General features: G+C 33.8%; 1 protein-coding gene across 1 annotated transcript; it reads right to left on the bottom strand.

The window, feature by feature from the left end:
* Positions 1 to 1,984: 1,984 nt before the first annotated feature.
* On the bottom strand, positions 1,985 to 25,531 carry LOC100574754 (knirps-related protein-like). The gene is made up of 3 exons (XM_003243072.4): positions 24,744 to 25,531; positions 11,280 to 11,357; positions 1,985 to 2,446 (listed from the first exon to the last, which is right to left on the bottom strand). The coding sequence occupies exons 1-3, from the start codon at positions 24,840 to 24,842 to the stop codon at positions 1,985 to 1,987; spliced, it is 639 nt and encodes a 212-aa protein (XP_003243120.1). The 5' UTR covers positions 24,843 to 25,531.

The following is a 25,531-nucleotide window of genomic DNA, read 5'->3' on the forward strand; positions in this document are numbered from 1 at the left end:
AAACGAAAATTATATGTTTCTGGACATCGAAATTGAAAAATAACTGTTCTCAGCTCCAAATTCTTGGGCGTATATACTTATTAATAAATAAATAAATAAATTACCCGTTAGTATTATCCAGCTTGCATATTTCAATCTGATTTGGACAATGTAGCGGGACCGCTGCTTAGTGGGTATTTCCACTTAACACTATCCACCGGTCGGAAAAAGAAAGATTTACTGGTCACCGAACGGAAAGAAGTCGACATTTTCGATCACTTCAACCACGGAAATTGAAAATCGAACTGCCAGTGCAGTATTGGGACAATAAATAGCATAAATTGCGTGGAGAATGCGGGAAATGATTAATTTTAATCACTGGCGACGTTTTCCACTCAAGCCTCAGTCGAGGCTCCCAAGACTGTAGAAGCGTGGAAGTAACCCACCTACCTACTAGCTAGTATCCAGCACAGTGACGTACACCACAGATATGTTTAACGGGAGAGGTTGTTAAAAAATTATATGTTTAATGTTTATATATCAAAATGTTTTTTAAATTTTATCATATTTTTATACATTTATACACATTATGTGTGGTAAAAATATAATTGTGGAGGGGGGAAGTACGCCACTGCAGATCCAGCATATTGTATAATTCATTCTGGTTTGGAAGACATCAATACCAGCACTGCATAGTGGAGATTTTCACTTATCCACCTCGCACTGGTCACGAAAAAAAGCTCACTGTCCGCTGAACGGAAAGAAATCATTTTCGTTCACTTCTAACGCTGACTATCAAACTTCCTGTGCAAGTCGAAAAAATAAATATTTTCGCGATCTCTGGCACAGGGTTATAGGTATAGGATTCGGGAATAGATATTTTGTAAAATCGAAAAAAAAACCAACAAACTTCGTGTCAAATTATTAGCCTATATGCACATTATATAATACATCACTCGTTGTTTATTACAATAATTCGTTTGTGAACTGTATACAGCGAATCGATCACGCCATGTATAACACACTATATGATATATACAATATATATATATAAAAAAATAATAATAATATAATGATAATGATTATATTTTAACATACCCGCGGCGCGATTTTTTCCGACGAAATTTTTAAGTCATTATTATATAGAGACGCTTTGTAGGAGATGGTCTGAGAGAGAGAGAGTGAGGGAAAACAGGACGGAAAAATCACCGAAAAACTTATCACGTTATATAATAATGATAATAATAATATCAGAGATGAAATTCCGTCTACGACCGGTTGCACGTCAAGTCCAGAGGAGCGTTTTTCTCCGGCCGGCCGCCGTCGGCCGATCCGTTCGAGTCGGACACCGCCGCCGAGTCACTTCCGGCCATGCTGTCGTCGTCATCGTCGTCGTGGTCGTCGTCCGAACAGGACGTCCGGTCAGTGGCGGCAAAGTCTACCCGCGGATGCCGTCTCCGCCTGCGAGGCCGCCGGCGTCTGCGCCGCGACCGGTCCTCCGGGCTGTGGCCGGGCGAACGGCCGCCGACGTACGGTAGGAGCGACGGGGAACCGAGTGACGGTGGCCGGGACGGCGTGGACGCGGCCGCGGTCACCGACAGGTCCATCGGAGATTCTTGGACCGGCGGCGGGTCGCGGTGGACGGCGACGCGCTTCGAAGACGGCGGCCCGTCATCGTCGTCTTCCTCGTCGCGGTCACCCGCACAGCTGTCGTCGTCCGCGGTCGACGACCGGTACGACGGACTTCGCGATGACCGGTGATCACGTGATGGCGGCGGCGGCGGCGTCGGCGGCTGCTGCTGAAGTTGCTGCTGATGTTGCTGTTGCTGCTGCTGCTGCTGCTGCTGCTGCTGCAGGGCCAGGAAGAACGGCGCGGGTGGCGGGAACGGGAACGCCGAAAAGAACGGCGAGGGCCACCGCAGCAGTTCCGGTCGGACGGCCTGCACGACGGCCGCGGCCGCGGCGGCAGCGGACGCGGACAATCGGCCGCCGGTGACGTCTTTGTTCAGGTCACCGGCCACGGAGTTGTTGTGTCCGCGTCATGGCGCAGGTGGTGTTTGACGTCCGCCCAAAGCGGCGGCGTCCGTCCGTGTTCCAGCGACAGTCTGCAACCCGCCGCCGACTGTTGCTGAAAGTGCTGCAGGCCCGCAGACTGACGGTGATGCGCGAGTGGTTGCTGCTGGTGGTGGTGCGGGAGTTGCTGGTGGTGGTTGCTGTTGTTGTTGTTGTTGTTGTTGTTGTGCTGGTGATGGTGCTGCTGCTGCTGTTCCTGGAGCAAGCAATGGATCTTGAACCAGTTGGACCGCCGGCCGTACCGGGACCCGCTCTTGGACATGCCCACCACCAGACACTTGCGCAGCCGGCACGCCTTGCACGACGTCCTGTTCTTCTTGTTGATCACGCATTCGCCGTTGTTCTTGCATTCCGATATCGAGCTCAGGTTGTTGTAGGTCCGACCGAAAAACGACTGAAACAGTAAACGTTTTCGCTTGTAATAATATCTATATAACATTAACTATAATATATAAAAATAGTTGTTGGCATGTCTGTAGTGAATAGCCAAAAAAAAATTTGAAAAAAATATAAATATTCAGACGAAGAACAACGATTTCAGTTATTTTGCTGAAATTAAAAAAAAATATTCATAGGGATTTGAAACTGTCGCACAAGTATATTATTATTATACTTTATATTAAATACATATATTATTACATTTTCAAAACGTTTAAATTAATTTTATACTATTGCCTATTAATATTATGTACCATGAACCTATCCGTACCATTCTAACGGTAAGTCGGTATCGACTCAAAAGTTAAAACCAAACAATAATGTATTCCCTTTTTTGCTGCAACGACACACTACCTCCGTACTTCCTTATCTTTTGTATAGTTTCTTCTGCATTCTTTTCTCCCAATAATCTCAGATCTTTCTTTATTCCGTCTGCCAATCTCGGTCTAGGACGCCCACTAGGTCTCTTTGTGTTTATAGTTTCCACACTGTTATTTGTCCAACATTAGTCCTTATAATCTCATAGTCCAGCACAACATATTCACGCACTATTCGGGTTTCTCTAGATTTTTTATAATATACTATTTTCCAAATGTTCATTGTTAATAATAAATAATAATATATATATATATTATTATTTAAAATATTAGGTTAGGTATATATTAGGTATATACCTAATATGATATTATAAAATATTATAATAAATAAGTATAAACAATAAAGTTTTCCGAAAAAATTAATTCAACCTACTGTATGTCTTTATTACTATTATAAATCACTTTAATTATAGTAATACAAATAATATATATTATAATATTATAATTATTCTAATATAGGCCGACCAAACCGACTTCGCTCAATCCTTTTTTGTATGTAATCTATAATATTATTAATAATTATCATGGTATTGAATTCAAATTTAACACACACATTACAGTGACTTACTCTCCAATGACGATGTACACTCGACACCCACTGCATACGGCAGAAAAGTTAATTACTTCCTTCCGTTTTTTTTTTCAATATTTTGTTTTAATATACGAAATTAAATATTTTTGACAAAAAAAATACAAAACAAATACAAAACTTTTTGAGCATAGTCTTGTTCTAATAGAAATCAAGAAGATGACTTTTACTTTACTAAGACCGCCTCCGATAAAAGTAATACAGCAGAACCTCCCCTGATGTACACCTCTCATCACCGGACGTTTTCTTGGTAACGAACTACAAACTTTCAACAACCCGACCCCTCTGAATAGCAAACATCTTTGAAAATAACAGACAAGATTTCATGCTACCGAGAGAGTCCGGTATTTAGAGGTTTCGCCGTATTATATTACGCGCGTATTATCGTGGTTGACAAAATTAATCACAATATCTTGCACTTGTAAGTGCACTCGAACAGGTGGTTTTATAAAATACTATTTCGAGCTAATGAAACTATAATTAATATTATACACATAAACACTCGGTTTTTCTGACATTTTTTTTTCGAATAAATAACGACACTTAACCAAATGCAATTATTATTTTTATTACCTATGTTGCGTGAACACATTTGCATTATTATTATCGGACGAATTCGCTAAATCTATTGCAATATATCTCGCGCGTCCAAAGCTAGTGATTTATGTGCGGCTATATAATATTAATATAACGCATAATGTTGTATTATGGTATATACCACTGAATGGTGCGGTATATAATAATATATAGTACACTTGTATAATATATACCTATAACATAATACATTGTCAGCACTCAGCGCGCTTATAACTTTTAAATCGTATTATATAAGACATGATCGGTCTCGATGACCACGATGACTATCTGATGGCGATGATGATGACGATTGGTTCGTTCCCACCGACAGCGATGGAAACCTTCTTATATACACGTGCATTGTGCATGCCCAGTTATTGCACGTTTAACGTCGCAGTCTATCTCGAAATGATATAAATTATAAATCCTTTTCCGCCGACGACGACGTCATCATGGGAAACTTTTATCATTTTTATTGAGAAACGAAGACGACGACCGGACCGAACGATCATTAATCATGTTACCTATAATTTTCAACGTCCCGCGCGATCTTTGCGAAGGTCTGCCCCGTACCTACCTATATTGTGTATTATGCCAGCCGATCAGCGTCGACCGTGACAAATTTAATGCCCATGGATTTAATGGCCCTTCTTAAACTCCGTTAAGTGATAAATGCACAGCAGATTTTTTAGACGGTTGTTTTTTTAGGTTGTTACCAAACACAAATATTACAAGTCTAAAATGATGTCCCATTGTGATAAGTTATTACTAATAATTATACTATTTTCTGTAACCAACGGGGCAACGATATAATATCAAATACATACAAATCTCGTGTCACAATATGGAAAATATATGTTGCCAAACTCCTCCGAAACGACTTAATCGATTTTCATGAAATTTCGTGTGTATATTCAGTAGGTCTGAGAGAGTGAAGTAAACTATTTTTCATTCCCCTAGGTCCAACTCAGGGAGGTGTTCAAACGAGGAATTTGAGACTAACGGTGAAAATTTTTGTTTATAAATGGTTGCTATAGGTTTTAAAGCTATAATAATAATTATTAGTATTGGTTGGGATTGGTTAATCGTTGGTTAAATTATTATTATTATTATTAATTTAGTATTAATATTTTATTTTTTATATTGGTTAATCAAGCATGCATCAAATCGGATTATCGCATATTGCCTATACCAATATATTGTACTTATAGCCACTCATCGGCGGTGTCTACTTGATATACCGTTGCAAATTGTCCTACCAAGGTGTCTGAATTGCACTTACTGTTGCGAGTTACATCCAAAAGGATTTGAACAATCACAATTTTTTAAAGGATTGTCATTTTTTAGGGTAACGAAGTGCACGGGTGCAAACGAAGTACATCAGCTAGTTAATGTGTTAGTAAAGTTAATGGGAATTAAAAAAAAATGTAGTCTTTCGTGAGCCAACAAATCCCTATGTGAGCCAATCATCAAAATGCAAAATTTAAAAATGTTCAATCTTCGGATATATTATAAGGATTACCTACATACCATATTTCAGAATCGCACGAATCCGATAGACTTGACTGTGAATCGTTCACACACACACACACACACACACACACACACACACACACACACATTGCAACAGTTTGGTATTGACGTATGAACGTTTTATATGATCACGGGGAAATAATCGTAGTATGGTACTCGATATTTTCCACGTCAGGGAAAAATATATGAATCATAAAATATGTTTTTAGGTTTTTAAATTAATTTGAAAAATATCGAGTTGCGTCGTTAATTTTTACCTATTACAAATAATCAAAACATAAAGTAAAATCAAACATAATTTAAATTGTATTCAATTATTTGTATCTCTAAACGCTTTCTGGTATCTAGCATCAGTATTCATAATTTCTGAAACATATCTACTTTTAAGCAAATAATAACAAGCTATAATATTACTTACTTTATTTTATTTGTAATTAAATCGTATAAATTTGGTATAAATTCTCAATAAGTATAATAAGTATAACCATGGCAACCAAAACCTTACGAAAAATCTGTTAGAGACAAACTCTTGTATCCAGCCCATATTGACATATTATTCATATGTTATAAGACGAAACTACGCCGTAAATATTTTGAAACATTTCATCAGACCGTTTAGTATTCTGTTGGGCCAAAAATTGCCCATTTGTAGACCACGCTGCGTACAATTTAAATACATGTAATATTGCACCGACACCGATTTAAAAGTCAATCGCTTACTGAAAAATAAAATATTTAGTTATCTGTTCACTGTTCAGGCGCAAAATAATTGCAGGAGACGTGTCGCGCGCATATTATTATAATGGAATTCGATGGAAGCACTTTGGCTGCAGTGTTGTACCGCTGCGTCCGGCGATATGACTTTGAAATATTCCAAGGACATTATAATAATACATAGGTGTACGTATAACTCGTACGATTATTGTTCTTCTAAATTAACCGTTGGGTAGACGGGGGAGGGCGTTTGAAATGTAAATTATATAACCGCGACCGGGCGCGACCACGGTGTGGCACGACAATCGTAATTTTTGAAGATGTGCGTTTAAATATAAATGCCTATTTCCCCGGTAATAATACCTAACTAAATATTACAGTGGTACATGAGTAGGTACTTACCTAAAATCGAACTAACACGCCGCCGGATCGATAAGTTTCTCATATTATTAGAAATCGATTAATGTAACCCGCATTGCAGGGGGATAGTTCAGTCGACTATAATATAATACGCCTACTAAAGCCAGCCTACTCTTACCAGTCGAATAATAATATTATTATGAAATACAATGATGCTAGTGGTGTATTTATGGGGGGACTATGGGGTCCGGACCCCCTCATTGGCCCCATAAATGCCTATCTCTAAACATCTAATATATATATACTCTGTAGCAGAGCCTCCCACTTAAATGTGTTTGGAATATTAGCTTGACCCCCTCCATGAAAAATTCTTTAATACGCCACTGAACTATGACGCGTACCTATACATGAGATACAAAGTGACAAACCAGATATAGTAAATGTATTTATTGAAATCCTCCCGCGGGTGTTAATGCAGTTGCCCTCGGCTAAGCAACGTACCATTCAGTTACCCTCAACCGAATTTATAAATTATTTTGATCTCACCTTAAAATACCCTAGCATGTAGTTAGCATAGTTCAAAGATGAGAATATTACCAACATGGGTAATAGGTAAAGCACGAACATTTTTTTTTTTTTACAAATTATATTACAAAATAGGTACTAAATAGGTACCTAATAGTAATTTATTATTATTATTATTATTTAATTTATATACGTAAAAATGTATGTATGTCTGTCTGTCCATAGACCATAGTTGATATACCTACTCAAAAACTACTGACGGTTTTCAGTAAAAGTAGAATAAAAAACTCGGAGGGCAGTTATACATCTTTTATAGCTTATTTATTTTTAACCCGTATCGGTAGCTAAAAGGTAGCTCACACGTTTAGTTTTCAATTAACAAAAAAGAATACTGTTTATTTAAATGTTTGCTAGGTATCACTGTATCAGTACAACGCAATCACCGCGATATCTAAAGAAAATGTATAAATGGTTAAAAATATTTAATGATAAACCCCTCATGTCTGGTCCGTGGATAAAGCACTATTCGACGATTCGATGATAAAATATAATTTACTATTAATTATTATATAATATACAAAGTGTAACAGAAAGACAGGTTGAAAAAAAAAATTATGCTACTTAAACGTATAACAAAAATTGTTAAAATTACATATATGATTAGTAAATAATTTCATAAATATACTAAAATAAAAGAGTTATTAGATTCCAAAATCATTTAATCAAAAAAATATTGATATTTTAAAGAATTCTAAAAAATAAAGTACTTGACTTAGATAAATGATTTTATTATCAAAATTGTTCTTGTAATCAGATTCACAAATTGGCTCTTTTGAATTTATCGAAAAAAAATTTAAATCAAATTTAAAATGTTTTATTTTCGGTGTTAAAAAATAAAAATATTATTTTGTAATATTATATAAAGTGACTATAAATTATGTAATATAAAAAGAAAATGTATATATTGATTAGAACAAAAGTTATTCCAAAAGTCAGTTCTATCTGTTACACCCTGTATTTATGTGATTGTGGTGCAACGCGAGTGCGGTATACGAGGATATAATATATTATATAGGTACCTATCGTTTATCACTATAAATTTATAATATTGTAGTTGCGCAACTATCGCGAATAGATCGTGTAAAAGTGTCTTTTGATAATTCCTCGGACGCATCGAAGCAATATTATATTATTGCTCCTTCGGACTTCGGTCGAGAGAGACAGAGAGATATGGACAAAACCATAAATTAGACGTTGTCGAACGGGTGAGTCTCAGATTATTATTCTTATTATTATCTATATACGATCGTTAAACATTTCGCGCCGTGCCTCGTTCGTATTTGCGCACGTTATTAATTATTGTTCGCGGATTGTGCAATATTATTGTATTACCTACGCGTAATATAATAATTATATTATTATTAACGTCAAACATCGAATAGGCTCGTGACGTTCGATCGCTTCGCGAGGTCTATGTGTGTGCGTGTGATGAATGCGCTTTTTCCTCTTCTTCTTCGATTTCGAATTAAAAAAAAAAAGAAAACAACCGTGAAAGACGACGACGCATCGCCGTGTCGTTTATTTAATAGTTTGCCGTGACGGATATCATCATAATTTATAATATCTAACGTAACATTACAGGCAGGTCTTGCTAAGGTGCGCACTGCACACACGAGTACACGACAAACGCATTCGTCGACGGATATTATTATTATTAGTAGTATTATGCGTGCCATATGACGACGATGGGGTTCGTATTAGTTCTATAATAGTTCTATAATAATATTATAGTGTGTCGGAGCGTTGTATTTTGCAGCAGCCGGCCGGACGATTCGCGTTCGGTACGAAATTTTCTTTTTAATTAAACGGTCGGTACGCAATTTTTTACGACTCGACGTTTTGTCATACGTGCCACATGAAGCCACAGCGGAGTTATAATAATAATATTATATGGGTATACCACGCGTGCGGTTATTATCTATTATATTTCTGTATGACATATTGCGTATGACCAATAGTTTTTCTGCAGCAGCGACCGCGGTGATGTTGCTGCGGGCCGTCGTGTTTGATAATATTATTGCTACGTTTTATTTTATTTTTTTACGGCTCGAAGACTCGAACAAAAAATGGAGGGGGGACCTTAATCGTAAACGCCTGTGTATTATCTGAAAATAGAACAAGGACACAGAAGTTTTTCCTGTAATTTCAAGCACCAAAACTAGAGTCTACAGAACCGAACAAATATTAAACGATAGAAAACTAAACCGGAACCGAAATCGAAATAAATTAAATATAACTATAAAGATTCCAAGCCCCGTTAAGAGCGATTTTAAAATTCGGATTTTTCTGTGCAATTTGAACTCATTGGTGATTTTTTAAGTAAAATATGGGTACAACCGGTATACCGAGTGATTCATCTTATTTAACTATTTAAGTCAGTCATTATTTGAAAAACTCATTTTTAAAAATATATTTTTTTACATAATTTCATGTCGTTAAAAAAAAGTTTTGTATCATAATCATTTATTAAACTATAACTCTATGATAGCATGCATTTTTAATTCCTTATTCCAGAGCAAAGGATTTTTTAGTAGTTAGGTATGATTAAAAATCAAATTTTGGACGAGTAGTTTTTGAGTTAGAACTATTTAAAGTTTAGATGAACGGAGTTTTGGGCCAACATTTTGAGAGGTATCCGCGTACCACTTCATTTCGCTAATCAAAACTTTAGATACTTAATAACTCATAAACTTATCGACCTTAATTTGATTTTTATGTATCGATATACTTGGTAAATATTTAAATACTTACCATGTTGTCTTAGGTTAGGTTAGGTGAGGTTAGAAACCTTGGTTACTAACCTAAGCTAAACAACATAGATTTTTAATTAATAAGATAATGTTAGGTTAGAAACCTAGGCAACTAACCTAACTAAACCTAACTCCTAAATTCAACTTTTATGTATCGAAATACTCCATCTTAATTTTCTGTTTTCAAAGATGAAATTAAAAAAATAAATAAATACATAAATATTATTTAAAAATATAATTTTTTAATAGCAATGTTGTTTTGTAACGACTTGAAACCATGTAGAAAAAAATACTTTCAAAAGTATTATTACTTTTTGAGTAATGAGTGTCCAACAAATCATAGTGAGTATATTGTTTTAAATTAAATAAATCACCGATCACCCGATATAAATAGTTTAGGTCGTATGCAATCAAAAACTATAACGGCTTTGGATTGAAAACATCAGTCCGTGTGTCTATGTCGCACGTCGTATTATGTTATTTTATTATATATTATTATATCATTATAAGCCGACATATTGTATAGGTTAAGACTTAAACTTGGTGGCGGAGGGTTATACCTATATATTATAAAGTGTGGTCGCCGTCGTCGTCCGTGTGATTCGCTTGACTCACGCGAAACTGTGTATTTCCATCGGAAATTCGAATATAGGTAATTTAACGCAATAACGCCTTTAATAATAACGTGTAACCTATCTAATATCGCGCGTGTAATTACACGGTTTTGGTCATCGGGATATTGGATTTTTATTTCCATCCCGATTGATTCACGCACGATATTATATTAAATTATATTAATAATATCGCACCGAACGGCGACCGCGGTAACGCCGGTTATCCGTCGCTACAGCAACCTGTTGTACCCATGTACACTGTATATTATAAACGCAGGTAATATATTAATTAAACTTTGGCGAATGTATAAGTACTACAACAGTGCAGCTGTATGCCAGCCGAACAAAACGACCGATATACACGACGATCGTCCGAGTCGAATAATATCGAATAATATTGGTCGTGCAGGGTTACTTATAATATGTAATAATATCTTCACGTAAACATATTTTTTATAATAGCGCACGGTCGATGATTCATAATAATAATAATAATAATAATATTGTATTGGTATTATAATATCCATCTAATAATACACATACATAATGACTAACCGACACAGCGGTCTTTTTATTACTTATTATAATATATTATTAATTATTATTAAATTAGTATATTAAAGAATATGTATAAATCATAATTATTATTGTTGATGGACGAAATACGATAATAATATAATAATAATGTTACCTTGCATCCTTCACACGTAAACGCTCCGAAATGAAAACCGGCGGCTGGTTCTCCGCACACACGACATAGCTGACTCATCTGCAAACAAAATGATAATATTTTTATGATAAATTCGATTGTAAAAAATATGTGAGTAGGTACATCCGACGACGATATTAAATTAAAATACACATTGTTATTATTGTGGCAGCAGCTGTAGTTAATTACATCACATTCTAGTACATACGATAAGACGTATGCTTATTAAAATATAATATAGATCTCGTGCACTTTGTTGCCCGTAAAAAATGGCAACTCTTAAAAAAAATATGATTGATCAACTCCTTTTGAGTGTAACTCGCTGCAGTAAGTGTAGGGCGAATTTAAGTTCTCACACGAGATAATATATTATAGCAGGTAAAAATCACACACGGGTATGCACATAAAAAAAATTACACAGAATACAAACTTTCTTCCCACTTTATTCAGACTTAGCACTGACAACTTAAATATAGTTGGTGTGCTTAAAATTTCTTTGTTTTTGTGTTGCATAAAAAAAGTACAATGCATTTTTTATTTGAATCTATTCCAAATATATGATAGAAATATTAATAATAATGTGTAGATATGGTCCACATATTATTTGTATATAGGTATAAAATAATAATAGTTATAATAATTATAATAATAGTAATAGAAAAAATTAAATTTTATTCGGCTTATTGCAAAAGCTCAAACTCTTCACATAGTCATACTGTGTAATTATATTTAAGTTATAGCCTGATATATTGTTATTGATATAGTTTCCCCCTAGTATTTGGGCTAGTACTAGTTCTGATACACGTCTTACTACAAACGCTTGCGAAAGTACAAATAATATGTGGACCATGCCTACACATTATATTATTAATTTTTATTAAAAATAAATAAATAAATACATCTTCGTGTGGGAACTTACTAAACCCCCTAATTTCTACTCTAATTCATATCTACACGCCGATAAAACACACACAAAAGAAAAAAAGGTCAGGTTGCATGTAGCTTGAAACCCACCGGTGCCGTGCCGTAGGTATACAATTTACACGGTTTTTTTTAATTATTAATAATAACTAATTATTTATTAACTTTATTGGACTAAATTTATGCCTATGACAATCACAAAAAATATAGCTTTCTATTGGTGAAAGAATTTTTGAAATCGGTCCAGTGATTTTTGAGTTTATTCGTTACAAACAAACAAATCTTACCTCTTTATAATAATAGTTTAGATAATACCTATTGTATATTACCTATATATATTTATAATTTATATATTATAATAAATTAAAAGCAATGTTCGGCTCAGAATATACACCATTATTAATTAAACTGAATATGACTAGTCTAACTAGATCAACAAAAACGTTTTACATTCCATTTCAAATGACAAATTATGCACTTGTTTCGCCTATAAGTATAGATTAATGAAATTAGCTAATAACGTCCAGCAGGTTGATTTATTTAATTTCATACTTTTGATGGTTTTTGTAATTATATTACACATTTTACATAGTTTTTTATTATTATTGTTTTTGTGGTTATATTTTTTACTGTCATTCGGTCTACACAAATAGATTTAAGTCCTACTAATGTAATAACTAAAAAAAAAAAATTGTTATTGGGTTTCATATCCCGTTTAAATGTATAATAAATAAATAAATAATTATAATTACACGCACATGCAGCGATTATAATAATTTCTGCGTTCCGCGGCGGCGATGTCAACGATTATAATTCTCCAGCATAGTATTCTTATGGCGTATAATATATATATATATATATATTTATAAGAAATATTACTCTATACGACCGTTTGTTTTCATTGTATATTATACTATTATTTCTACTGGTTCGAAAAAAAAAACCCGAAGAGAATGAGGAGAGATCAAAAACGCGATACGCGCGTACCTATATTATATTATGTACAACCATCGTTTAATTCGTATTTTATTAAAATAAAAAAAACGGTGCAGCGATTTGCATACGATATTAATGTGTTTTTCAATTGCGAAATTATAGAATCTCCGCATCCTTAAAAATACATCCAAGTCAGTTTTCGTATAGGCAGGCATCTATATAGTATTATAATATGTAATAATTATATACCATTATTTATGACGCTAAACTGCGCGCCGTTATATACCTATATAATATACTACCTACCTATAGAAAGACTCATCCGCGAGATTTTATATTTTATCATCACGACGAAAATAATAATAATATTATATATTATTATTATTATTATAACCCGAACCGCTCGAAAACTCGATTAAAAAAATAAATAAGACCTAGCCCGTCGCAAACTCTAATGGCGTCCTGCGCGCACCGACGACGTTTAATATATTATAATATACGTCGTCGTCGTATTATCATAACGTTTGTTTAAGCCAACTATTTATGTATGTTATTGATCTTCTTCCTTTTTATATTATATACATACCCACCGGGTACCTGCGCAACGTCTGAAATCCCATTAATTTGCATAATGAATAAAAATATAATAAAAATGACACGGTCCGAGCGCCGTTCTATCTGAAAGTTTGATACGCCACCCCCCGACCCACACTCAATCGAATCACACGGGTCGAATTATTGAAGCGAAGCAGATGAAAATCTCCGGATAGTAACTACCGTATTTATATTATTATATTTTCAATGGTTATGGTTCGAGTTACACACTGCACCTATAAAATAATGCCGGTTTCGATGGGCAGCTGCTGATAAGGCGAGGTGAATCTGCCGCAGATTATTATTATTATTATCATTAAACACATATATATATATATATATATAAAATTATTACATACGAACGCGTATCATGTATATATATATAAATTTGTAATTTATTGGATATGAACATGATCTGCTGCAGCGACGACCGACCACTCCTTCGGCCGTTCGCAGAGACTTTCGATTCACCGATCTTCTCATCCGAATGCCATCGCGGTATATACACATTCGTATTGCCATCGGAGACACATAAAACCTACCTTTATTTTGTATTATTATTATTATTTAATTCCTATATATATATATATATATATATATATATATATAGTATATACGGTTCATTAAAAATAAAATAGCGGTCTAACAATATATATCGTTGAAATTATATTGCACAAGTATATAATATATTTTGTACATATATATAAATATTTTATACGGCTGTAGGTACCGCATGGAGATTTTGATCGTATTGACCCCTGACATATTATTATTTTATTTTTTATTTTATTTTATTAGAGAGTTAACCTATGCCAACCCGGCGCGGTCAAGACATCGACTGGTCCATTGTACATAGACAAGTCTCGTGCGCGTCGTATGATGTAAACATCCCATAACACTAAATATTAAATTGTCATATATACTTCTAATATAATATGTGCGAGTGCGTATACGCGTTTAACTTTGTATGTGTACAAAAAAATAAAAAAAAGTACCGACTCACGGACGACCTGCAACGGGCCTAATAAAGCTGATGGCTTGGCGTGCGTACCTTTTTTTTATTTATTTTTTATTGACGTCATTAATCTTCCCAGCCACTTATATGCATTCGTTACTTCCAATATAAGTCTATGCAGTGTCGTATAACCCGATTGGGATCCCGCCATCCCGGTGACGCCTTAACCCCTATATTATATTGTTAACTGATAACAGACGTCTATTGATAAAACATCCGTAAAACAATTCATGTATTACCCGCCTAATAGTTTGTCGTCGAGCGTGATATTAATATATTATTATATATGATTTAACTATAGTAAATTGTTATTTTCTGTCTATCTAGTAAATAATAATTATATGAGGTGGTGTGAAAATAATGATAAACGTAGGCGTACGCTTTACGATTTTTAGTTATTTTATACTTACCAGCGTATCTATAATACATGAATATAATATTATATTAAAATACGTTAATCACTCAATCCTTGGCGCGAATAGTAAGTTTTAAACGATAGACATTGGCCCGCAGAAAAATTAATGATGTTATGACATATTTTGGATGGTATACCAAAATGAGATTTTTTCCACAGATTTTTAGTATACAATTTGTTAAGTTTATTTTGCTACAAATGATTCGATAATCGATGATTACACGATTTCACTGCAATGCGTACATGGTGTTATGGAGGTGCTGCGTCTAATAAAGCGTATTTTAAAAGTTATAGAGATACAGTAGAACGCCAATTATTATTCAATCACATAAAAACTGAACAAACGTAAAAAAGTGTTTTTTAATAACTCTTTATCATAATATTGACCTATACTATACCTTCGTATACCGTGGTCTATAATAGTAATCGTATTTTGACACTCCACATAATCGTAGATTAAATATCCACCGTTTTAGTATGTATAACGTATATGTATGTACTAGCTTAATATCTCAACTTCACCAGTGTGCAGTTTTTTTTTTTGTGGCAAATCCTATGCAGCATAATATGCGCTATGTAGGCGATGTCTCTCGGTTTCAGTGTACGAAAAAATCGGCGACAGGCCTTTGTGAAATAATTTAACCTAGATGGAGGCAATCGCAAGTCACCGATTAGATTTAGCACTTGGTTTATTTTTTAACGTGGTTTAAACGCTCTATACTTTTCTGACATCTCTAATATTTTCATCAGATTTAATTTGATAGTTTTTTGGCATATTATAGGCATAAGGTAACATACTTTTCAATTTAAGATATTATACATTTTCTTTATTCGTGGCCATAAGCGGGACGATTTGATGCATGTTTGTGCCTGATCTATCCGAGTAATCAATGGCAACCATTTATATACAGAACTAAAAAAAATAACACTGACTTCTACTTCTACTATTATAATATTTGCAACCATTTGTTAACAAAAAAAAAATTTTCAACTCCCAATGAAAATCATTTCATATTGCGCATCTAAAAAGAACCACTATATTCCAAATTTCAAGTTCATACGTTTTCGAGTGATTTGTACCAGTATTTTACATATATTTATTATATGAATTGCATATATTATATATGCATAATGTCTATAGTAAAAAAAAATTTATTTCGTACAATTATTATCGAACGCTGATTATTGGCTATATAGTCGCATCGTCGGTGTTTTGTATGTAGTTAATAATGTAGGTACCGTCAATATTGTCACTTGCGTATCCACACCATCTTTGACGTTAATAATAAGTCCGAATAATCGGCGTTCTACTGTACATAACTTTTTAATGTAAATAAACCCTCGAGCATGTAAAGTTACTCCAGGCAATAATTATGTAGGTACATACTGAGACAGAGTTTACAGACTATAATCTCCAACGATTTATGAATTTTTGTGACCTCTTTAAAAAGCATAGTAAGTATATTACAATATTATACCAATATACACCAGTAACCTGTAACCACCGAACACGAGGAATACCATTACGAGGATATTGTCAGCATTCGGCGATCTTTTCTTTTTCCGACCCACGCCCAACGTTTGCGTTCAACAGAACCAATACAGTGGCATAGCGAATCATGTTTTTCAGAAGCAATTGCTTCTGGTTTCGGGGGGTGGTGGTGGGTCATAACCTCATAAATCCCACATACACGGTCAGTCTTTGAACTTTATTTTGGGTGCTACCTCACCCCCCCATTTGAGCATATGAGCATGATATTCATCAGTTGGAATAGGGTGGGGTAGGTCATATATAATTTGTTTGCTTCCTTATGATTTAAAATTCGCTACGCCACTGAACCAATACATATATGGTGTGTCGTTAATCGTTATAGTTTTATAGTATTAGAGTGAATAATTTACCCAACTTAATGTTAAGAAAATTACCTGTGTTTTTGCGTTTGTTTTCTCTTCGATATTTCAATTGTTTGTACAAGTTATGTGTAGGTATGTTAAATGTTACAAATTCAAAACGCTCATATTATATCGCTTTAAAATTCTCGGACGTTCCAGTATACAAAAATAAATAATATTTCAATCTGATGATACAATCGCGTTTTAATGAGCGTATGTATAAAACAATACTGTTCCGCTACAGTCACTGAAGTTACCTGCCGAAGACAAATTATTTGTCTCAAAAACCATATTCTACGCGTACAAGTGTTCCTTAAAGGTTTTTAAAAACCGGTGACCTATGAGAAAATTGCCCACTCCTTGTGAAAACAATACAGTCTTCATGTGTGCATATTATAATATAGTGGCGCTAACGAAAAATGAAAAAGAAGTCGTCCTGCTAGTTGCGCATAATATGACCACAGACGAGAATCGCTGCAGGAATTCTGTATATTTCATTAATAACTGCATCTGCAGGTCAGATATTATAAATTATAATACAATTTATTATTGTAAGCGAATCTCTATCACAGCGGTGGTCGGAAGTAACGAATGTATGCTTTTTCCAACTATTATGTGATCGCGAAAAAAAATAAAATATAATAAATTAAACATCAGCGCGCCGGTGTCACCGTTTTATTTTTTATGATACTATTATTATATCGTCTCGTTCCGTACAGTCCTCGTGTCTATACATATTTAATGGCGCTAATGAGAGATAAAAAAAGGTGGGTAAGTGGATGTCACTCTGCTGTGCAGTATATGCGGATCACTGTATGCCTGTATAATGGATTGTATTCAATTTGAATAATGATAAAATATCAATGTATACGAAAAACGATTCTGAGCGGAAACGGTTCGTCAGTCTGGATATTTTATATTGTTAAAATTTATTATAACCTGTAAGTTGAATTAATATTATAATATTATAATTTTTTATTCGTTGCTAAGGTGATAAGCAAAGCGTTAGAAATTAAAATACCATTTTTAGCGTTTTTTCGTAATTTATCGGTGGTTTTTCCCATGCCATTAAATAAATATTGAGAAAATCGAAAAATGCCCTCTCTAAAGTACCATTTTGATACGATTTGCTAGAAGATAAGATACTCTATGTTAAAATCGAAGTACTCCATCTGGTAAAAAATTTTTTTGCAGGATAAAAAAAAAATACCGTTGTAAAAGCACTAGCTTCGCTCAGAATCTAAAAAATCGTTCTGCCGTGTCCTGCTCGTTGCGCATTATATGAGCACAGACGAGAAACGCTGCAGGAATTCCGTATATTTCATTAAACTGCATCTGCAGGTCAGATATTATAAATAAATATTCTAAAAGTGGGTAAGTGGATGTCGCTCTGCTGTACAGTAGGTTACAAGTGGATCAATGTATTAAAATGGATTGTATTAAACTTGAATTCAATGATATAATATATCATTGTATAAGAAGACCGATTCTGAGTGGAGACGGTTTGTAAGTCTGGATATTTTATATTGTTATTATTTATTATATAGCCTGTAAGTTGAATTAATATTGAAATATTATAATTTTTTATTCGTTTCTATATGGTGATAAACAAAACGTTAGAAATTAAAATTCCATTTTTAACGGTTTTTCGTAATTTTTCGGTGGTTTTTCCCGTGGCATTAAATAACTATTGATAAAATCGAAAAATGACCTCTCTAAACTACCATCTTGATCCAATTTTCTAAAAGATAAAATACTATATGTTGAAATCGAAGTAGTCCTTCTGGTAGAAATTTTGTATACAGGATATAAAAAAAAATCAGAATCTAAAAATATAATAATTTTACGCAAATCTCTATCATGGCGGTGGTCGGCCAAATCGGATGTAACGGATGTATACCTTTCCCAGCTATTATGTGATCGCGCATAAAATATAATAAATTAACCACCGCCGCGCCGGTGTCACCATTTTATTTTTTACGATATTATTATTATTATTATATCGTCTCGTTCCGTCCGGACAGCGGCGTGTTATTGTACCTATATACCTAACTACCTACCTCTCTATATTGTAATATAATATACTGTACAGCAACTACAGCAGCAGCAGCAGCAGCGACGTCTTATATAGGTACTTGTATTATGATAATCAGCTACCCGTCTTTGATATCGTTGCCGTCTGCGCTGCTCTCTTGTACATTACAATATTATTATTATACATAAATAGGAGTGCGTGTGTGTCCGTGGAAGTGTATAAGCGGACCATTTGTAAATCCATTATTGGATTATGTAAATGCCCTCTTGTTATGACTCTATTTGTATGATACCATAATACGGTCAGAGGCGGCGGCGGGGGGGGGGATATCATATTATACGTTTATATTATATTATTATAATACGCGAGCGGTGGCGGCGGCGGCGGCGGTCGTGTTCCGGTTGGATCTTCGGGTTAACCAATATATATATGTATATGGGAATTATATTATTAGGTAGGCATGTAACCATGTAGGTATACTATTATAGGTACACGGCTCGTCGTACGTCCTTATTTTATTATTTATGCCGAGTTGAACTTTGGCCTCGTTTCTTATTATTGTGCATTTTTTTTTTATATTTTCATTTATCATCATCATTATTATATTTTTTTCCACGTTCTCGTCTATATCGTATACTTTGAGCGATAGACTACATTATAGAAGGTATCGTTGTTGTTGTTGCTGTTGCCTGTTGTTGTTGTTGTTGTTGTTGTTGTTGATGATGTTGATTTTTAATAGAAATTTAAACGTTAAAATCCTGCTGACGGGTTAAATATAGGAGAAGGAATCTCGTCCGACGAAAAATCACACACTTGATGTATTATTTTATAATAATATTACATTATTATTTTATAGCGAAATACGGTCGGGTCGGTTTTCGTCGTCGTCGTGTCATCGTTTCGTCCGCTCGTACACGAAACAGTTATACGCGCATCTCAAACAAATCGTAACGATTTCGTTCGCATATAATTTGACGTGCGACGACTGCAGACGGACATTTTCATCGGCGGCAGCGGCAGCGGTTCTCTTTGTGCCCGCGCATACGATTATAATAATTAGTTTCACGAAAAAAAAATAAAAACAAACAGAGAGAGAGAGAGAGATAAAACGAAATTGTTATTTTTTTTCTAAAACAAATACGAATGCGGTCGGTTATTATATTATTATTAATATCGCTGCACAAAGCGTGTACACAAATACACAATACAATATATACATGTATAATATTATAATACGTCGTAATAATATATATACGAACGCATACAACAGCGAGCACGCGCGCGCACGGATTTAAATGCGTTGTTTTTTTAAATAATATTATAAATAAATAAATAGACACGCAGAGTATATTTTCGCGTTTGTGATTCACGTCAGACTTTCACCCAAAGTCGACTATACTAATGGATTTCTGACATCGGGTAATAATTATTATTTCGACGATTCCGCCGATTTCGCGGGCCGGCGACGAATCCGATGGAAAAAAACTCATTTCGCATGACCCGTCGACGTTTATGACATGAAATTTTGACAGCATCCGATGCGTCCGGCCTTATGATTTTTTTTCCCCATTTATACATCGTAATCGTATCAAAACGCAAGTTGTTATTATATGTATATATATATAATATGTACCCATTATCCTTATGTACCTATAATCTCCCCCTGCAGCTTTCGAACGATTACGTTTTCGTACAATATAACAAAATACCTATATAGATATGGGTTTAATTTTTAATTGTTTTACAGTGGTATGCCACAAAAAAAAAGTTTTCTCCAGTTTTTAAACATTAAATAATAAGTTTGTCTGCTTGTAAATTAGTAGATATACACGCACGTTTTTAATTTATTTCGTTTTGACTGATCTGTCTTTTTTATTAATCAATATAATATACTATCTAGAATTCGAATGTAGGTATTGTTTTATGCCATTGAATATGATTGTTTTATCTTAAAGGCATATGATACGCATGATAATCGTATTACTAATATAATTATATTTAGAGGTACATATAATATTATGTATATATTTATATAATTGAATTAACAACTAGTTAACAGATGTAGGTATACTATAATACATCATAATCTACATGTACTAAGACACTATATGCAGACAAACTTTGTATTCGATTCACACGAGATAATACATTTTTTTTATGTACTATAATAATCAAAGATGTAAGAACTGCACTCTTAGTATTTAATGAAGGATTTTTAAATTATTATTAGTTGCTATAAAATTGAAAGACAAAAATAGAAAATATCAGGTAAAATCATTTAAAGTTTTAAGTTTAAAAACATTTTAAAGTAAAGCGAACGCGTTCCCAAAATGTAATACCATATACTCCTCAAATAGGTAGTCATATCATATTTGAATTATTTGGATAAATTAAATTAGTAAGGATGCCAATTTATACATTTTAAATCAATATTAATATTGATATTGTTTTAAAATGTAAACATACATGTAAATGGCAAATTAAAAAAAAAAAGTTTTCTTTATGTTAAAACTACAACTCAAACAAACACTAAAACTCGATTTGGATTATTATTTTTATTTATTAGTATCGATATTTATTATTTTATGTGCAATATCACAATAGTATTATAATGCTAAAAAAATCCAGAAAAATAACATTATGTTATTTGCATACTTTTCATACATTTTTGTTAGGTTTTTATTTATGATGAATATTATTAACTATTTTAATGTTATGAACAATTTCAAATATAAGGTATGATATTATAGATATACAAGGAATTTCAATTACTGTTGATTTATTAAACATGATAATTTATACAATTAATCTTACAGTATCGCAATAGTATATATAGTGTTAAAGGTTACCTAGTTTAAGGTAATTTACGTTGTTTTAAATGAAGAACAATCTATTAACCTATATATTGATTTTATGTATATATCTACTTAATGCCGATGAGAAAATAAATAATCAAATTAATATTTGTAACATCATTTATAATTATAACATTATATTATATACATTTATCTACTTTAAATAGAATATATTTAACCTGTAAAATAAACTATATAAATTATTAACGGATATTTTTAAAATATAAATTTTCCGATAATTTAATAAGTCAATTGTCGCTCAAACATATTTGAATAATATAGTAATCACATCGCATAGGAACTTTATTACGGATGAAAACCGTTTTCGCTAGTTTTAGAAACTGTACGTGCAAATTCATAGATAGTCTGTGCACACATTTTTACAACTGACACGGTTGCACCACACATTTAAAATATAGATAGACTATATATAATAATATATAATTGCTTGTAATTTAAAATCAATAGTTTTTTAATAATTATAATACAAAATATTGTTGATTTTATACTTATCTTATGTTTCTTAGATATTTAAATTGTACTAAAAAATGTATTTGATTTTATCATTATTACATACATATGCATATACAGTTTGTATACATTTTTACCGAAATTTTTTTTATGTAAACGGTTCGTTAGATTTCTCAATATTTGTGCGCAAACATTCCATCAAATTTCCGGTGAAATATTCAAATTAAGTGAAATTGGTTTACTGCAACACTCCGTTGTAGACAATATAGAGGTCTGTTTAAGCAAAAACTTAAAATAATGTATCGTTGTAAACGACTGAAGTTCGGAATTATATTTAAACACGTTTCTCTAGGAATAATAACAATTAATAATAAACATCTATGTCAAGAATGATAATAATACGACAATATCAATATAATAGCTCTTTAGGATCGAATTTAATGTGATATAATGGACTTGTGGGCAATATGAGTAGGTACTTTTAATATACCATGTACAATTAAAATAATTTATGCGTCTTCTGGACGATTGGAAATCTATCAAACGATCATTTATCAATATTACACCTAATTAAATACATAAGTAAACCACAATTTTCGACTTAAAATATGAAAAGTCGCGATTCTCGGCACCGCGTTCAGTTCTGCAGCAGATATGCTATGAATAAATTATTCGTGCTCACATGTGCAGGTCGAGAGAGAGAGAAAAAAGAATACCTAATAAATAAACGAGAAACGTTTATCAAACCACGATCGATTACACATTTGCAATACAAGTGTTTTTGCCTACCTACCGTATATTCCACTTGTCCGACTTTTAAGTATTACATCTTCGCGACATTTTTTTTTCCTTCCACTTTTCACTGTTCCTCGGGTTCTTTGAAACCCGTCATTTTCTCTTTATATACAGTTGTTATTTCATTCATGCTGTCAGTCTCTATTGAATTATATTATAAAAGAAACGCTGTTTATCTTCTTCCTCCGCGGTGCAAACCCGATTGGCCTTAAGCCGAAGACGTTTAAGCCTACCAATACCGTGTGTAAATTCGCCTTTTCTGGATTGTTTTTATTTCCCATTCTTTATCGCCAATAATTAAAACCGTCGATGAAAATCAATGATTGTAAACCTTACGAATTATGATACGATGATATTTCATAATATTATAATATGATTATAATATTCTATGAGAATAATTAATAGTTTCTGCTCGGACTTTTGCGATATTATATATTATAGTTTATGTTACTATAGCTATATTATTTTGGCCATATTTTCTCAGAAAAATTTAACCAAAATAATGTAGTTGTCTAATTTTTTTGTAAATTAAGTATCTTTTAACAATTCAGATTGCTTTATATATTGGATTAATATATAAAGATTACTCCATATATTGGCGATGTCTAATAGTCGCAAACCAAGATCATCATCGCTCATATTTATTAATAGTCACATAATATGCAAATAGGTTAATAAAATAACCGCTAATAAGATTCAATTTAAATCTTACTGAACGCCAAATGAAATCGAATTCAGATCGAAATAATATCCTTTTTTACATGATTATCATAAATTTATGGTCCGAAAAGTAAATTTAATACATTTTTCCACGGTGATTTATAAATTGTGCAGTGATATCTGATGATTACACAGCATCGCGTTACGTGCGATTTCCACGGATCGTTTCAATCGAGTATTCGTGTCATAAAAAGACAAACGGTGAACAATAATATAGATAATAAATACGATCTACGACGCCTTACAATAACGACAAATGGGCTTTAGTGTATAATAATAATTATGGCTCGGATATAAATGTTCTAAAATCTATTAGAAAATGCTCTGAAATACCAATTTTACCGCAATAATCCCCTAAAAAATTAAAATAATTAAATTATTTTTTTAAATCAATGTTTAATAAGTGCCTGCCTAATTTCTGATTTTCAATCAACTTAAAATAATTTACTAAACATTTACTGATAAAATAAATCTGCAAAATGTCACGAAAATGTAATTAATTAGTTTGATTGATTTATGCGGTAACGATGATGTTGACTGCAGACACGCATATCTTTTAGGGCTCTATTGCGCAATCGAATTCTATAGATACCAAAATATAAACAAATACGTATCAAGACTAAGTAACAAAATGACCAAAAAATACAAATTAAAAGCTTTATTGTTGAAGCATATTCTGTTTCGCATGAAACAAAGTATGTACCTGCAGTACTTGGAAAGCACTGGCAAAGATCGGCAAAAAAAAAAGATGCACTTTGCGTTTAAATATCCAATGACAATGTATACAGGTACTTACGACATCCGAGGTCGATGAAGTGGTGAGACGAGGGTCGGCGGGCCACCAGTTTGGTAGAGACGATGGCCCATGGGCACCCTGGCCGGGTCCAGTGTTCATGTCGGGCGTTCGTCATCGGTCGTCATCGTTGGACGAGCGACGTTCGAATGGCCGTGTGCTGACGGTCGTCCGTCGTCACCTGCGACCGTTTGCCGGCGGATCGCGAGACCGGACCATCGCACGTCGCGAAACAGAATAATAATAATATGATAAAACAAATGTACGACTCGACCAAACAATAATGCTGATCTGGAAAACGAAACGGCGAAAACGGCGGTCGACGCGTTATTATTGTTTAGAATATAATAATATAAAATGTTACAGTAATATTGCTATTATATTATTTCTCGATCTCGGTGCTGAGGCGCCTCTCAAAAACGAAATGCCTGAATTATTATTATTACAATATTACGGCGCGTGCTGTTGTTAACAACTATATATAATCACATCGAGTAAAAAAAAATTGTTAGAATTTAAAAATTGATAATCCTTCGCGGGTCCGGCGCTATCGCTATCGTTACCACGTCGACGCGATGTCGGCGATGATAGTATCGCGTGTGTACGTTGTGGCCGCGACGGGATCGCCGGTAATAATGGGACTGAGCGCGCCGGGCACGTGTGATCGTCCGAGACGGAACCAGAACCGAACCAGACCGGTTTCGTCTCCTACCTCGCCTGCTCGCGCCCGTGTCGTCTTCGCGCGCAGTCGCCTTCTCCTTCGTCTTCTCCTCCGCGGTCCTCCCCGTATC

The sequence above is a fragment of the Acyrthosiphon pisum genome, chromosome A2 (assembly GCF_005508785.2).
Source record: "Acyrthosiphon pisum isolate AL4f chromosome A2, pea_aphid_22Mar2018_4r6ur, whole genome shotgun sequence".
Classification (NCBI taxonomy): domain Eukaryota; kingdom Metazoa; phylum Arthropoda; class Insecta; order Hemiptera; family Aphididae; genus Acyrthosiphon; species Acyrthosiphon pisum.